Source organism: Adiantum capillus-veneris, chromosome 14 (assembly GCF_014529385.1).
Source record: "Adiantum capillus-veneris isolate H3 chromosome 14, ASM1452938v2, whole genome shotgun sequence".
NCBI lineage: Eukaryota > Viridiplantae > Streptophyta > Polypodiopsida > Polypodiales > Pteridaceae > Adiantum > Adiantum capillus-veneris.
This window is the reverse complement of record NC_140944.1, coordinates 40292403-40310285: the sequence shown is the minus strand read 5'-3', so window position 1 is coordinate 40310285 and position 17883 is coordinate 40292403. Positions and strand designations below refer to the sequence as shown.

The window sequence follows — 17883 nt, the reverse complement described above, 5'->3', positions numbered from 1 at the left end:
CAACCTAGAGGAAATGGTGCAACAGTAGCGAAAAGGGAAAAGAAGACTGGAGCGAGGCTTTTTGGCACCTGCAATTCATTTGTTGTCTGGCACATCACCTAGCAAGGGTTTACACGCCGAGCTTCTGCAAACAAACAAGGAAAGAAAAGTTTTTGGGTAGCAATGAGAAGTGGACATTGAGAATTGAGAGGCTGTGTTCTAGCAAAAGCGGGATATGACGGTTGTTTAGGAGAAGGTGAATCAAAATTTGATTTTCTTGGAAGCGGCAAATTGAACACGATTGAAGGAAATTCGAGGGCACAGTGGAAGAAGAAGCAAAAAAATGCCAACGATAAGGGAGAAGGTACAGGGAAGGAGGAAAAGTACGCCCATCCTCGTTTTCTCTCTCTATGTTGGCATCATCTGACTACCTCTTCCGCTCTTGAACGTAAATTCATCATAAGTTAGTGACTCTTATTTGAATGTTTGGATGTCAACGACCGTAATTTTGGCAAAGTGATCCAAAATTTTGTCATCAACGTGTCAATTTGCATTGCTTCTTGTGTCTATCGTCTCTCTTCCTATTCTAACAGCCAGAAGCTTCGTGCTTTCCCCGCTCACCGACCGCGGCATAACTACCTCGACAGCATATATAGGCATCAATTGATCATAAAGAACATCATTTGCTCATAATAAGTTGTAATAAGAAGGTGTGCAACCACAATAGTATAGCATGGCACCAACCAACTAAATTGTCAACCCACAAAACTTGGAAGTTGACCCTATCTTAGAGCGTGAACTATTTACACACTACTTTGGTCATCTCAAGAGATACATATTGACAACATTAAGCACCTACTCTTAGACTTACTTTCTCGGAAGACTGTGCCTACTCTTTTCTGTTTGTGCAATGCTCAAACCATCAAAAGCCCAATAATTTTGTAGCAAGGCAAGATGAAAGGATGTAGCTACTCCATGCATGCGTTAGAAAAGCAAAGTGTGTGCACTAATGAGCAAACAAGCATTCCTCCTATTTCTTCCTACTTGTTGGATACTACAGAGGGGAGATGGGGAAGGAGCAAGAGCCAAGGAGAGAGGGAGTTGAAGAATTGAAAAAATTAATCCTCTATTTAAAAACAAGTGAGATATAAAATGGTTATAAAGCCTATTATACATGCATGCAACAACTACTATCACCACTCAAACTCCCAACCATTGAATTTGATGGTGTGTATTTTGTATAGATTAGGAGAGTAGCCACACGGAGGTAAGTTTTGCACATGCCATACTACAGAGGGGAGATGGGGAAGGAGCAAGAGCAAAGGAGAGAGGAAGTTGAAGAATTTAACGTGAAAAAATTACTCCTCTATTTAAAAACAAGTGAGATATAAAATGGTTATAAAGCCTATTATACATGCATGCAACAACTACTATCACCACTCAAACTCCCAACCATTGAATGTGATGGTGTGTATTTTGTTTAGATTAGGAGAGTAGCCACACGGAGGTAAGTTTTGCACATGCCAGAAGCTCTCGCCATGCTGGCATTCCGCTTGCCAGAGAGAGAGTTCGTTGTAAGAGAAGACACGTAGAGTTGTAGTTGTTGGAAGGCCTTATGCACATAACAATGTCTGCCAACAAGCTACTGTTGCTTGATTCCAAGGGTTTGATGAGATGGCAAAAGTTTTATCTAGATGGCGCTTATGTAGTTGGATGCCTTTGTTGATTTCATAGGCTTAATCAATTACTAAAATATGCTTCCAAAAACAAGGCTTCCTAGGAGAAATCAAAGTCACACTATATGCAATTACCCACACTAATTAGACTAAAAGCACATACCTGATACGACTTCCACTACACTAGGTCACCCTAACTTAGACTCTGATACCATTGTTAGTGCAAGGATCAAGGAGGGTGCTACACTATGTCACCCTAACTTAGGCTTTGACACCATTGTTAGTGCAAGGAATAGAGGATGCAATACTTTAGCAATCATGGCGTAGCAAGGTGTGTATACGCCACTCTCTCTCTCTCTCTCTCTCTCTCTCTCTCTCTCTCTCTCTCACACACACACACACACACACACACACACACACACACACACAGGGAGATTAAAATTCTCTTCTTCTTCTTCCTCTCTCTCTCTCTCAAATACACATAGAGAGAGATTAAAATTCTCTTCTTCTTCTTCTCTTCTCTCTCTCTCTCTCTCTCTCTCTCTCTCTCTCTCTCTCTCTCTCTCTCTTTGTGTGTGTGTGTGTGTGTGTGTGTGTGAGAGAGAAACTGCAGAGAGAGAGAGAGAGAGAGAGAGAGAGAGAGAGAGAGAGAGAGAGAGAGAGAGTAGCTAGGCAATGAATACTTAACATTGATTCCAATAGACCAGCAAATGCCACTTCGACTTAGACTTAGCCTCTTCAGCTTCAACCTTTGTATTCCCTCGCAATGCTATTGGACCACTCTTCAGCCATCCGACTTCCTCTCATGTTTCACTCTTAAGTCTCTCACTCTTTAACTTGTATTTTCAACAAATATTGCATAATAGATAATTGCACATTATTCATCAAGTAATTGGAGATTATTAATCATCCAGAAACTGCAAATTTACACTGATTCTCAAGTGCATCTAGCTAGAGACAAATAACAAAATTACTAAATGTAAAATTTTAAGTAGATTAAAATATACCATTAGATTTTAAAGCAAGTAGTGCAATGCATTAATTATCCCACACATGATTCCCTACCCTCTTCAAATACTTATAAACCACTATAATTGGTCCACCCGAGAAAATGTGGAGTTAGCCAACTTGTTCTTTCTTATTTGCTGATGGTCGTTGTTTGCATTGCCACCTCCGACTCACAAGTCTACAGGTCTAAAACGGAAAACTTCACCGAGTAAAATCAAGGCACCACCTAGCTTTGGTTGCGACTAGGATGCATACTAGAATTTCTGTGTGATAAATTCGGACCATAAACTATGTTGGGAAATGGCTTCTCAGTTCATACATTGTAGAACTGGTAAGCAAATTTATCTTTCGTTCATGCCCTACTATGTAGGGCCAGTGGCATACCTAAGGTGTAAATAAGCTGCTCAGCAAGGAGACATCAGCTGCATTCATTTGCGAACCTAAACATTTTCTTGAGCTTAGCACACAAACCTTACAAATGTAGCCTACCTAATGAAAGTGCACATTTCCCTTCAGTACCAAGGATTTGCCTACATAGAAGTGTCACACAGTCTATAAATAGCATGCAACATTCTTCATGGCCGGATGGGGTGGCAATAATACAAGAGTATAAGCTTTCGAGTAAGAACAATCACAATAGTCATAAATACAGAAAACAAAAGGTGAACCATGATCCTCCTCTCTTTCATTCACACAAACACACATACACACACACACACACACACAAAGAGAGAGAGAGAGAGAGAGCAATTTGATAAAAGGAGAGGGACAAGAAGTACCCCCAGAGAGTGAGAAAGGTAAACGTGACATTAACTACACTTCCAATGGACATGCCCACACGCGCCTGTCAAATCAGATTCTACACCAAAATAGAAATCAGAAGTAGCTACTCTTCACTATTCACAGGCCAGCTTTGTGTCGAAGGTACTAAGACAAATTGCAAACGCTTGGAATGCAGACAGGGGGTACCGATAGTCCATTGTAAACATGTCCTTCCCCACTTTCCCAAATTGAAGCAGCACTTTCTCATAGTCATTTTGCGACGATCGAGGCGGCTGTGCTGCTGCTTCACTAGTGTTGGCAGCAACAAGCTGGAAGTTCTTCACAGAGGCAACGGTTACACGCCCTCTAAAATTGAGACACCAGCACTGGAGCTGCTCATGCCAACGGGGCGCCTTGTTCTTCAACATGAGCGGTGCAAACCCTCCTCTGGCAGCTTCTGCATCTGCAGTACTGTAATCAAAGTGAAACGATTTTGTCGACCCAAAGGAGGGAAGTGAGGACAGGGAGTAGTCAATCGCAGAAAACTCAACAGGAGTAGGTGCATGTCCACCCGAATCCAGAGCAGAAACTGAAATTGAATGCATAGTGCAGTGCATTCTTCTTGGACCTTTACTTCCTAGCACGTTCAACTCATATGCTATCTGAGCCACATTGTAGCTACCAGCAGGGAGTCTAGGAAGTATCTGCTTAGAGCCCACACGTCGCCCCAGCTTTTTTGTGGCCGTGATGGCCCCACTATGCGGCGGCTGGCTGTCATACACCGTAAACTTGGTCCCTATGAAATTTGATCTGAAAAACAAAGCCAAAAAATACAAAGATTATGCAGGTAATATATGCTGAACACTTTTAAGTTTTTTCTGGCGAATCATTGCAGTCTCTTAATAAATCTCTGTTTAGCAGAGAGATGGAGATCTGTTCAAATCATGATGGCTTGTTTACTCCTGCAAGGATTCTCTCAAAGAGGTCTTATTCTTTCAGCAAACTAGAACAATCTGTGTTTGCAAATGGGTACCTGAGCTTCCCAACATACATATTGCTTCCCCTGGACATATCATCGGCACTCAAAGAAATTACGTAGTCTGCACTCGTAGCATGCCTAACCTTTCGAGCAGCCAAAAGGAACTTTCCACTTTCACCTAAGGCTATATCGCACAGCCAAATCCACATAAACAAGCCCAACATCAACCAAGCCCCTTGTTGCACCAACATAGCATTATTTAGACATTGCAAAGGTATGCCGCGAGCAAGTAAACTTACATGCATTGGTTCCGAGAAACAAATGATATGTTGAATTACTTCTGTCCCTCTTTATATAACATTGCATAGCTGCACTCCGAGGGCCCGGCTGAAGTGGAAACACTCACACATAAACACTCTCTCTCTCTCTCTCTCTCTCTCTCTCTCTCTCTCTCTCTCTCTCTCTCTCTCTCTCTCTCGTGAGAGTGCGAGTGTGCGGAAGCGTCAGAGAGAGAGAGAGAGAGAGAGAGAGAGAGAGAGAGAGAGAGTACACACAAACGCCAGAGATGGTGAAGAGGGGGTGATCAGTCCCCCCATGACTACCATGAGCAGAAGACCCAATACAATCAGATGTGTGATCTCTATGAGAGGAGAGATGTGGAAGTGGGTACCCCCCTGGCCCTATAAATAGGTGCCCAAGGGGAGGTAGGGCAAGGCCTGATAAAAATCCCCACGACCCAACAGAAAAATGATATATGGAAATATATGTGGGCGCCCGGACAAAAGTGGGCGGCCGACCCCAAACTCGGGTGGCCTGACTAGGAGCAACCTAGGCTATGGGTGGCCAACCCAGAGACGTCCGGAGACATACTAGCCGTACAAGTATGCCCTAGACCTATGAAGCAACAGAGTGGTGTAAGTCTAACACCCCCTCTCAGCACCTGATTCTGAACAAACCGCATGAAGCCGAAGATGTGAGGCAAATGATGAAGATGTCTGCTGCGATGCCCACTGTCCACTGAAGGACAATACTCCGGCGAACTCCGCGAGTGTAGCAACAGTCTGGGGTGTCACGACCGCCAAGAAATCTCCATGGTAAAGTGCCGTCACGAGCAGTGTAGCAAACTGCTGTACTCTGCCAGTACAAGGTGAAGATAGCGTGAAGGTCCCAAACTGAGTGTGAAAACAACTCCTTGTCGTAAAAGAAGTGCCAATAGACCTACAAGTGTCCTGCCCAATAGAATCTGTGGTGTCTATAGTCAAACCGTCTGGAGAAAATGGAGAAGCCCAAGAACCGTCATGAGAATGATCGGAGCCTATCAATGCATGAACCTGCAACCCAAGGTGGCCAGGTGGGTAAGCTGAGTAAAACTCCAGGGAAGGCCAGATCTGCACCATAAACGTCCTCCGAATCAAGGAAAGCCAGACTCAACAGTCTGCACTGTAGAAGCTACACATCCCCACGACCCAACAGAAAAATGACAACCTAGGCTATGGGTGGCCAGCCGGGAGACATACTCGCCGTACAAGTATGCCCTAGACCTATGAAGCAGCAGAGTGGTGTAAGTCTAGCATCTCTCTCTCTCTCTCTCTCTCTCTCTCTCTCTCTCTCTCTCTCTCTCTCTCTCTCTCTCTCTCTCTCTCTTTGAAAAAGTCAGGGCTGTATATTACTGAGTACAATATAATCCCCAACGGATGCCAAAATAGCCTATCACGTGGGGTGTACAAGCTGAATGTAAGGAGGAGAGCCACTATAGTGACAACTCAACTAAAACAATCTCATGGTGGTCAGTGTGACGATTGGAGGAGAAACCACCGAGGAGGGGCATAATGCCACGTAATCTGGCCACCTGTAAGTGTGAAGAAGAGTGGGGAACGTGCCCAACGCCGAAGGAAGGCAAATCGGCGAGCCTCGCCTGCTCGAGATGCACCTGAGGAAGAATCCCATTGCCAAATCAGGGTGTGAATGATGTCCAGCCAAATGGCAGTGAGGGTATCCTGAAGGAGCTGTGGAGCCGCACTGAGAATGTGGAGACAACGAGCTCTCCAAACATTAATACTAGTGATGACTGAAAAAACCTCATCACGTGTCTGAGAATCCCCCTGCCAAGCAATCTGTGGTAGCATAGCCAAAGTCCCTCGCCGATAACCAGCCGAGGTAAGCATAAAGGCTGGATCTGTGTCTGAGCCCTCGTAAAAAAGATGGGGGCCAGGCATCGGCATCAACCATGAGACAGATCCCCAAGTAAGAAATCCATGTTGAACACCTGCTCTGCTAAGCAAAAAGCAAACTGCAAGCCACACTACATGGGAAGCTGAGCATGACCAAAGACAGTGTGCAGGTGACTCAAGGAGTCGCAAAGGACAGCGAGTACATAACGGATCATGACCCATAGTAGCTAGCCAAGTCCCAACTGGAAGTCCCGCATGCGCAATCATCCACATAAAAAAAGAAATACGACGAGCCGCATGTAAATCCCAGATGGCGGACCAAAACTGCTACAGATAGGCATGAGAGAGACCTGAATGTAACCAGAAACGCATACGAGTGGGCTGCTCTGGCTGCTGTCTCATCAATGCTAACCGTCCAATCCTGACAGTGTATCAAAGAAGGATACAGTTGCACATGTGGGGTCAGAGTGAGGCCAATGCCACTCTCCTAGGTCCCAATAAAACTGAGATAGGGCACGACCCTCCTACACCCAAAGCCTCCAAAGTGCAGCATCAGCGGAAGCGAAACGAGGTCAACACGACGACGCTTCCCGCGGGAGCCAACTACTCTGATGGCCTCCCATCGAGCTCCGGGAAGGACAGGGTGCAGAAAGGTGGCATCATATGTCAATCTAGCATGAATCCCCTCAGACTGGTCAATATCAACTGTGAACAGCATGGTGTCTAAACGAACTAATAAGAGAGTGCTCTGAGCAAAGAGGCCTTCCCAGCCACAATGGGGAGGCATCTGAACCGTGCCTCTCATGACTGCATCCCATTGTGAAGGAACGGCGGAATCAATCTCAAGCAGTCTGTCTATCACCCCGCGACCAATGTCATAATGTTCTGCCACAAAATCAGCATCTAGCATCCGTGTCTCATGAAACTTCCGCATAGAGGCAGCAGGGCCAGCGTCCCAGGCAGCCCAATCAATGTGAGTCCTCTCTCCAAGCTGACGGGGTGGATCGAAGAATCAAGAACTGCAACATTCCAAATGAGAGGCTGGCGCTCAATCTCCTCACGACATGAGGGAGGTGAGCGTATGATAGCCCGTCGCATGGAAACCCAAATCTGAAGGAGTGATCGGATGAAGGGGGAGAGGGAGGTGGTGGACAAGGGGGCATCAGTAAAGAGAAAACGATACCCTGTCTGCCAAGTATGACCATCTCTAGTGCAGAGTCGTGGAGTCACTGCGCAAAGAGCGGCTTGAAGAAGCATCTTCCAAGGTTCTTGTCCGGGAAAAAGACCCCAAACAATAAGCTTGGTAAGAAGGGCGCGGCTCTGTAACTCTGGATCAATAATGCCAAGGCCTCCCTCTGACCTAGGACGAATGATCGTGGACCAGCGGACTCGAGCACGGGTATCAATAGTCCCGTCTGTGCCACTCCATAAAAAGTTCCGCACTAGGCGGCGGAGCGGAGCCATCACACCAGAATGTAACATCCAACAAGAAGCCGTATACCATACTGTAGCCAGAATGACCTGGTTGGCGACCAATGCACGGCCAGCCAACGACAGATGACGTGAAGACCAATGGCATAGCTTCCTGCGAATAGACTGTAGTACGGGTGCAAACTACTGCTGTGAGGTAACATCTAATCCAACCTGAAAGCCCAGATATCTGCATGTCTGACCCAGTCGCAGCCATGTGAAACCATCAGCTACCCCCTAAGTAGGTATGTCATCACTGCCAACCAGTAACCCATAGGATTTATGCCAGTTAATGCGTGCACCACTGGCAATCCAAAAAACCTCTAGGGCCTCCCGCATGGCATCAAGAGCAACTAGCAAATAGCGTAACATGAGCATAGTATCATCAGCAAACTCCTGATCGATAAGGTCTGGAGCTGTAGTAGGTACTGGCATGGTCAAGCCACAAAATGCATGACTCTAAGCACGAAGAAAGTCGGACATAGTCTCTCCTACAAACAGATACAGATATGCTGCTAGAGGACATCCCTGGCGGACAGATCGAGAAAGCTCAACACTGCGACTGACACGACCACCAATAGTAATAGCACTGCTGGCAATCCTGAAGAGAGTGGAAATGCCTGAGATCCATCTCGAAGGGAAACCCATCCTGGCTAATGTTCCTTCGAGAAAGTCCCACTCAACACGATCGTATGCTTTCTCGAAGTCAAGGATGAAAAAAGCGAGAGGCTCAGAAGATGATCTGGCCCACTCCACTGCCTCATAAAAAGTGAAGATATTATCCAGGATGCATCGATCCATGACAAAGCCTGTCTGAGAAGTATGAATAATATCTAGTAAGAACGGCCGCAAGCGATGGTGATCATTAACGCTAATATCTTATAGACCGAAGGGAGTAGGGTAATAGGTCTCCACTGTCGGAGCTGAGTGGTGTCACCCCCCTTCGGAATAAGAGATATGAGACCTGAACAAAGATCCGGATGCATATATCCTGATGCAAAGATGTCCTGACAACCGCGAAGCAGTGGTATATGCAATACATCCCAATATGTCAAAAAGAAAGCTCTAGTGAGGCCATCCTCTCTTGGACAGGAGGATGGATCAAGACTCTCTGTAGCAGCATGGAGCTCTGCAAGTGTGAAGGGTGCCAACAAGATCTCTGCCATAGTGTCTGTACAACGGTGTCGCGTGTGATGCCAGATCTGCTCACGTGCATGTAAAACCTCAATAGTGCATACATCAGCAGTGAACAATGTCCCAAAATAATCTGCATACATATCAAGTATAACATCAGGATGCATATGTAGTGTCCCTTGAGCATCGCACAGAGTCCGAAGGGTGGTGCCAGGAGGGCGCTCTTTATGCGCAGCAAAGAAGTCTTTATTCATTCGATCACCTTTAGCTATCCAATGAGATACTTAAGCATGATGAGTGAACTCAGACCTAGCCTCCTGTACGCGACGAATCTCCTCTGTGAGCTCTGTCTGTCTACCAGAGAGATAAGCATCTTGAGGCCACTCCTCGAGCAAGCGCTGAGTGGAACCAAGAGGGATGTGAAGATCAGACTCGCGTACCCTCAACTGATGATGAATAATAGCGGTCTGATCACGGCAGTAAATACTAGACTGAGTAATGCAATGAGCAAGAAACTCTCCAAGGGGTCCACAATAAGAAGCATCCGTGGACCATAAGTCACGAATTTGCTGCTGCAATACTAGAGTGGTGAGAACAGTGTCAGGGATGCGGCAGCCTTGCCTTTGTGCAGAGGATCTAGTGAAGGAGATAAACAATGAGATGGGTAAATGATCTGAGAGGCTGGTCCCTCTCCATATAGTAGTGAATCCGCCTAGAGCTGTTGCCCAAGGGCCAATGTAAAAACGATCAAGACACTCTAATAATCTCCCCTGCTGTCTCTGAAACCCCCAAGAGTAATGAAGTGTAGCAGGGTGGTGACCAAAAGAGGGTATATGCTTGGTGCCAGGCATCAACACCCTGAATAGCTAGAAGAAATCGATCCCAAGCTGGGTGCTCATCGAGAGAGACGGATGGTAGAACTGGAGGTGTGATGGCTCGCCAATCAGAGTCGCTCGCAACGTTGTTGAAGTCGCCTCCAACAACCCAAGAGTCTACAGCAGGTAGAACAGCAGCCAAAGAGGACCAAAATGTAGCCCTCTCCCGAGGAGTAGTGGGTGCATAGACTGACATAAAACCAATGATAGATTCCCGAATCCGAATAGAAACATAAACTGCTATGCCAGCGACAAGGGTGCCATGCTGCTGAACTGAGGCCAAGTAACGTGGTCCCACTGAGATGCATACACCGCAACTCTGTCCATGAAGGCCCAGAGCAGGCTCCCAAAAAGTGCGGGCGCCCGAGGGCATGAGATTGCCAAAGGGAGTGGCAATCTTATGCTCCTGTACTAGCAATATATCCACAGTGCCCACTACATGAGAGTGTAAATCTCTGCGAAGTAAAAGCTTACGGGAACCTTTTACCCGAGAAGTCTGTAAACCATTAGCATTCCAAGAAACTACATGTAAATCCATAGACTGCATGAAAGAGTTTGAATAGCATCTGACTAACTGTGCGTCTTCTTGGAGGCAGCTGGGCCATCCAAGGGGTGAGCTTCAGGCGGTAGGAAAGCTACCCGCAAGCCCTCTCTAAGATATGGTGTCTCATTGCACCAATTGCAGACCTCAGCTTGTTTACATTGCATTACCAATGTTGCAACTTTGACACCCCAAATGCGCATAGACATAGGAAGCACCACATCTGAGGATACATGAATGACCATAGGCAGTGAATAGCAAGCATAAACATCACTCCACTCCATAGCACCAATACATGAAGGGTAGTGAGGAGACAAAACATCAGGAGCGGAAGGAGACAACCATAAATGAAGCTGAGCCAGAGTTTGTGCGTGCACAAAATGTAGAACCTGATCCTCGGACCATTCCTGAGCAGCGTGGAATGGAAGGAAAAAGGAATGGATAGGCTGAGAGCGACTGCCTATTAAAGAGGGAACACAACCTGTCTTGTGATGCATAAGATAGAGCTGCACCCGCAATGGCCCTTCCGAGTCACCGCACATCTCAACCCGATGAGTGCCCTAGGAAAGAGGGCAAGAGCTGAGAAAACTGCGTGAGACATTAAGTATGAGCTGCTGAGGGAGGGGGAGGACCAAAAGGCGGAGGGGGGAGAGTAAGGGCGAGAGGAAGAGGAGGAGAAGGGAGAGGTAGTAGCGGTGAATGATCCATTTGCATAGGAACATGGACCTCGGGAAGAGGGGAAGGAGCGGGCGGAGGAACTGCAGGTGAAGGAGGCGCTGGTAGCAGAGGTAAGTGGTCCTGTCGCGAAGAAGAAGAATGGCGAGGAGATGCAGGGGGCAAGGGGGTGGTGGAAACCTGAGAGGGAGCTGGAGAGGTAACACTGGGAGCTGGTTGCGCTGCTGGTTGCTGACGAGGACGGGAGGAATGATTACGACCCACTGTCTGCCATGCTACCTCAGTGTGAGCTGAAGCGGAGGGAGGAACAGGGAGGGCTGGAGCTCGAGGAGCGCCTGTAGGCTGCTGAGGTGCTTGAGTAGTAGATGGGTGAGAAGGAGGAACCGGCTGTTGACGCTGACCACGTGGCTGAGCATGACTGCCGCGGGCCAGCTGTTGTTGCCGCCGATGACGTGGCTGGGTGGGGCAATCTCGCGCCAAGTGTCCCATCTCGTGACAGCATAAGCACTGTCCTGGGCGGCCAGTGACTACCATACGGAGAGAGTAGTCTCGATCGCGCACAGCCACAGTGACTCTATCTGGTAATGAAGTATCCCCAAACACCAAGACCTGAATGCGAGGTGGGCGAGACGAGAAGATGCAGGATCCTGGAACTACCATGCCAAAATAAGCAGCAATCATCTGGAGGAGATGTTCATCGATAAAATGAAGAGGCATATCCGGGAAGGAGAGCGTCAGAGGGAATCTGGGAATAAGGTGTCGACTGTCAAACTCCTCGGTGGAAAACTCGGGATACCACCTCGTCAAGTATATCATCTTGCGATCAGAGAGTATCGAAGAGCGAGCAAGGAGAGCTGAGGCAGTGGCGGGATCTGAAAGACGTACCATGAATATGCCTCTACCAAGGAGTGTAAGCTCCGAGATCCGTCCCTGAGTAGTACCCAATGCAGTCTGACACCAATCACGTATAGAAGATCGGGGTGGAGACTGTCCAATCATCCGGCCAACTAAGGCATGTTGAGCCAAGTGTTGTACTTTGGAGTCAATGCGTGACAATAGGTCGCCAGTGCAGTCCACGCGACAGGCAAATGGTGATGGAGCGTCGTGAGGAGCACTTGAGACCGGCATAGCCGCCATGAAGAATGGGCGAGACTGGCAAATGCTAAAAGCAAGACCCAAAGTGTAGCTTGGACTCTCTCTCTCTCTCTCTCTCTCTCTCTCTCTCTCTCTCTCTCTCTCTCTCTCTCTCTCTCTCTCTCTCTCAAGCAGTAGGCAGATTCGCGCAGGCCACAGTTAGGGTTCGCGCAAGGCAGCAGGTTTCGCACAGGCAACAGATTTCGCGCAGGCAGCAACAGATTCGCGCAGGCAGCACGTTTCGCGCAGCAGGCAGATTCACGCAACCTTGTTGCCCGTCCATGAACAGAGAGGACACGTTCACGCGCTGCTTGGGAGCAGGTTCGTGCCCTGGCAGGTTCGCGTTGCAGGCCTAGGGTTCACAGCAAGTTTCGCGCGCTGCATCTCTCTCTCTCTCTCTCTCTCTCTCTCTCTCTCTCTCTCTCTCTCTCTCTCTCTCCCCTTAGCGTCTTAGTGTTAGTTCTTTGTACCTTTGTAATTTCCGTACTCAGACATGGTATCAGATTCACCAATTGTAACTTTTTTGGTCTCATAGGCCATTTTGGCCTTTTGAAGACGTTAATATAACATTTCATTTCTCTCTCTCTCTCTCTCTCTCTCTCTCTCTCTCTCTCTCTCTCTCTCTCTCTCTCTCTCTCTCTCTCTCTCTCTCTCTCTCTCTCTCTCCTTAGCGTCTTAGTGTTAGTTCTTTGTACCTTTGTAATTTCCGTACTCAAACATGGTATCAGATTCACCAATTGTAACTTTTTTGGTCTCATAGGCCATTTTGGCCTTTTGAAGACGTTAATATAACATTTCATCTCTCTCTCTCTCTCTCTCTCTCTCTCTCTCTCTCTCTCTCTCTCTCTCTCTCTCTCTCACACACACACACACACACACACACACACATAGACCTATGGCACTAGAATTAAGATAGCTTCATTGGGACTCCAATGGGTCTATGAGATTGGATGTAGAAGCATTTGAGGATAGTTTCAATGGAAGGGACATTGTTTTTTACTCTGAGACACACCAAGCGCCTGGACAGAACCTACCACATGTTAGTGGACATAGATGGGAATCCGCTAGCAGACAGGAGACGAGATCGGAGCTTAGAGGACGAGGGTCCGGCGGAGTAGCAATACTATACAAGGAGGAGCTACATCCAATAGTACACATTATACGCAAAGATGCTCATGCTCGGTATTTGTGGGTAAGATTGAGTCCTGAGACTTGCAGATATCTCTACATTGCTATATGCGATTTACCCTGAGTACATTAGCCTATGTTGGGCCTAGAGGGCAGTCACCGCAGTCACCTTTCTCTGATCTAGGCGATGACATATGGGAGTTTTTCAGGGATGGTGACATCATCCTCCTAGGGAACTTCAATGCAGGGACGAGCAATGTTCAAACAGACTTCTATGACAATTCAGAGGAGATTCTTAGAGAGTTGGATGTTGCAGATTTCGGGCTTCACAGGACAGAGAGTAGAAAGAGTATGGGAGACATCTCACAAGGCTGGAGACTACACAAGGCCATACTTAATGGCCTACAGTGTTTTCCTAGAGCGGCCATTTTCACATGCTTTCCACACAGGCATGGGGCCATCACAGTGGTGTCACGAGACGAGCACCACGTGCCAATAGAAAAGAAAAAACTGAACGGACTTTTAGCACTTCAATAACAACTGAATTGAACGAGAGAGAGCACACGCGAGACGGAGTGGCGGAATTCCACCCCAGAGAGTACTGGCCCCAAACCTTGGCGCCCCTTCAGTATTTCTTTATATTACTTGAACTCAATACAATGCCGGTACTCCACCCTCTACACCTTCGTATTGAAGCATGCAAGAGAATGAGCCCTTTGCACATATTTTAAGGCCCTTGGCCTCGAAAGGCAGTTACATGAAAAGCAATAAATTCAAAAGCATATGGTCCAAAATCTACCAGCACAAAAGCAAGAAAATCCATACAGCTCTACCACGTCAACAGCCAACGTAAAATCTGGAATTCCGTACAATCTGCCTCGTCATCAGCTTCTACGCTCAATTGAAGAAAAGCAAAAAGGGGACTGACTACCCTGGTTACTTGGGCCATCAATCTTCTTTTGCATCTGCAAGAAAGTAGAAGAAGCATGTGCGTTTTGAAGGACTACCCAGTTCTTCTTCTTCCTCTTCTTCTGTCAGATCCTCTAGCTCTTCCGACTCGAGCGAGGAGGACAAAAAGGGTAAAAAGAGAAGCAAAAAGCAAAGCTTCAAAAAGAAGACAAGAGTAAGAAGACAAAAGAATTAAAAGAAGGTGGACAGTCCATAAAATTTGAATCCTTTTCTGGATTCCGAGATGCTTCGAGGGCTTTGGCCTTCATCCAAGAGTTTGACATAGCCTTCTCTGGGGGGCATTATTCAAAGCACTCCAAGATCAAGAGGGCTGCATCTTTTCTAAAAGGAAATGCTCGAACATGGTGGTCCACTCTTCTTCTAAGAAAAGCAGCTCTAGTCAAGTGGTTAAAATTCAAACGGCTCTTTATTTCTTCTTGGCCGAACGGGATGTAAGAACCGCTTGGAACCATCTTCAGATGACCAAGGGAGATTCTTTGGACGCATATTGCGAGAGGTTTTGGGACTCTTTTCTACCAAGCTCTTCATTTAAGAAGGTCACCTTTAAGAAACAAATTGAGCGGTTTAGTTGTGCTGACTCTCTACAGAGATCCGAGATTACTGCCTTGAACAAAAGTCAGATTCTATTCATTAATGGGTCATGCGAAACGGGGTTTCTATATACATTCGGGGAATTTGACTTACCCCACTGATAAGATCTTGACTCAAAGGACCAGATTGAAAGAGTTCCCAAGAAAAGAAGGATACACCACCCCGACTAACTCTTTGAGAAAGGGCTAACTATCTCAAAGAGGGGAGGTGTTTAGGTTGCGAGGAACAAGGGCACATCTCCGCAAAGTGCCCCAAAAAGGCACAGCAAGGACACACTGAAGACAGGCCAGAAAGTTCTAGAGCAGCCAAGGAACGTGGCAAAAAAGGCAAGATAAAACCAAGATTGGTACCAGATTGCATGGGTACTGACCGAAGCCAGATCAAGGTAGTTAAGTACATAGTGTTCGGTTCGAATTCGGTTCGTAAGGTACGTAGTACAGAATGGATTGAGTTTTTAGGTGCGTAAAAATTCGTACTTTTTTTCACAAAGCCTAAAGCTGAGAGTACTTCATACATTTATATATCCATTCACCAAGACTTCTAATAAAGACTAGCAAATCAACAATAGACCATTACAAATGCCAAAAACTAGAGTCCACAACTCTAACCGAACAATGAAAACACAAAGCTGAGCTTAGGTAACCAATGTCTACAACCAAATAGTGTGAGATGTCTACTGTCATGGTCACATAAAACTAAGAGCATCAAAATAAATACATAATGAATCATGATAACCCAAGACTGAAGTCTGAAGTCCTGACTACTTAATAAGTAGTAAGTACTACAAACCGCACACTGCACCAAAGCTGGCACCTGCAAGAGAGGAGCACACACTGCGCTATACCGACCACCTTACCGTGTTAGCCGAGCCCAAAATGAAGAGATCATGAACCAAAAGAAAGACCTTGAAAAAGGTCTTATCCAGTCGAGTACTTTACCCTACTGCTCTCCAGTTAATATTAAAGAAAGACGGATCTTGGAGAATGTGCATTGATTATAGAGCTCTCAATAAAATCACTATCAAGAACAGATTTCCGATTAAAGGATCAATGATATTCTTGACCAACTTCAGGGATCCTCTTGTTTCAACAGGATTGATTTGAAAAGCGGATAATATCAGATTGAAGTCGCTCCGAGATATGTCTACAAGATACCCTTTCGGACAAGTTTCGGTTTATATGAATTTTTGGTGACGCCTTTTGGCCTTACCAATGCTCCAGTGACTTCCATCTGAATGATGGATAGGATTTTTCAAGAGTATCGATCTTTTGTGGTCACTTTCTTAAATGATGTTATAGTTTTCTCCAAGAATGAAGTAGAACATCGAAAGAATCTGCTACAGGTCTTTCAGGCATTGCGTCATCACAAATTAGTTATCAATGCCAAAAAGAGTGAATTTTCCTTACCGGAGATACACTTTCTGGGACACATCGTCTCAGCAACTGGAGTACAAATGGACCCGGCCAAGATTCCGCGATTGGCTAGATTAGAAGAATGTTCATGAAGTTACAACCTTCTTGGGCTTGTGTTCTTACTACCGACGGTTCATTCGGAAGTTTACAGAGGTAGCTTCCCGTTTGCACATTACGACTCAGAAAGGAGTCCCTTTCTTGTGGGCCCTAGGGACCGAGAGAGGTGATTGCCTTTCAGACACTTAAAGAAAAAACTGACTACTTGTAAGTCATTCGAAGTATATTGTGATGCTTGTGGTCGTAGTCTGGGAACGGTCTTAATGCAAGAAGGCCATGTCATTGCCTATGAAAGCCGATTGTTTTCAAGGCCAGAATTGACAGCACAAATTTATGAGAAAGAGCTATTGGCAATGATCCATGCTCTTACTCAAGTGGCGACATTACCTAACTCAGAGCCGATTTCACGGTCTTTACTGATCATCAGAGTTTACGTTGTTGTTGGGTTAAAGACCCTAAATCTTGTCGACGATGTCGACGACAATGATGACGACGACGAGGACGGGCTGAAATCTGAAAACGCTAGGGCTGAAAAGCTGAAATCTGCAATCTTCTGACTTTCTGCTGAATATTGACACTGTCGGCGAGGACGGCGAGGACGATGACTTGACGACAATGCGTTGGAAACGCAGATGATGAAATCTGCGGACAACGGGCTGAATCTGAAAGGATGGTTGACTTGACGGTACGGCGAGGATCTGTTGCAGGTAGGTGAGATCTGTAAGGCTAATGGCTGAATCTGCTGTGGCTATGTCACAAGGCGGGCACCACGTGCCAACAGAAAAGAACATATTGAACAAACTTTTAGCACTTCAATAACAATTGAATTGAAAGAGAGAGAGACGACACGTGACACGGAGTGGCGGAATTCCACCCCAGAGAGTATTGGCCCCAAACCTTGGCGCCCCTTTCAGTATTTCTTTATATTGCATCATCAAAGTACAAGCCGGTACTCCAGACTTTGCACCTTCTCCAAGAAGCATGCCAGAGAATGAGCCCTAACCTCATATTTAAAGGCCCTTGGCCTAAAAAGCAATTTCAGTGAAAAGCCTTCAAAACTCAAAAGCTTATGGTCCAAAAGCAAAGCCAAAAAGCTACCATCGTAAATCACGGAAATCCGTACATCTTGCCACGTCATCAACCAACGCAAATTTCGGAAATCTGCTTGTTGCCCTTAGGGTTAGGGTTAGGGTTTCTACAGTTTTAGGGTTAGGGTTTCTAGAATTAGGGTTTGCAGGTTTTAGGGTTAGGGTTTCCAGAGTTAGGGTTTACAGGTTTTAGGGTTAGGATTTCCAGTATAGGGTTTCAGTAGTTGGGGTTTC

At 46.3% G+C, this 17883-nt stretch overlaps 1 protein-coding gene across 1 annotated transcript in view; it reads right to left on the bottom strand.

The window, feature by feature from the left end:
• Nucleotides 1-3401: 3401 nt before the first annotated feature.
• LOC147442245 (tubby-like F-box protein 3) overlaps nucleotides 3402-17883 on the bottom strand; it is a 37855-nt gene continuing 23373 nt past the window's right edge. Inside the window, exons 2-4 of the mRNA XM_086528482.1 lie at nucleotides 4704-4791; nucleotides 4459-4588; nucleotides 3402-4235 (exon numbers count right to left, since the gene is read on the bottom strand). Coding sequence (XP_086384608.1) covers nucleotides 3560-4235; nucleotides 4459-4588; nucleotides 4704-4791 — 894 coding nt within the window. The 3' untranslated portion in view covers nucleotides 3402-3559. The remainder of the gene's footprint in view (nucleotides 4236-4458; nucleotides 4589-4703; nucleotides 4792-17883) is intronic.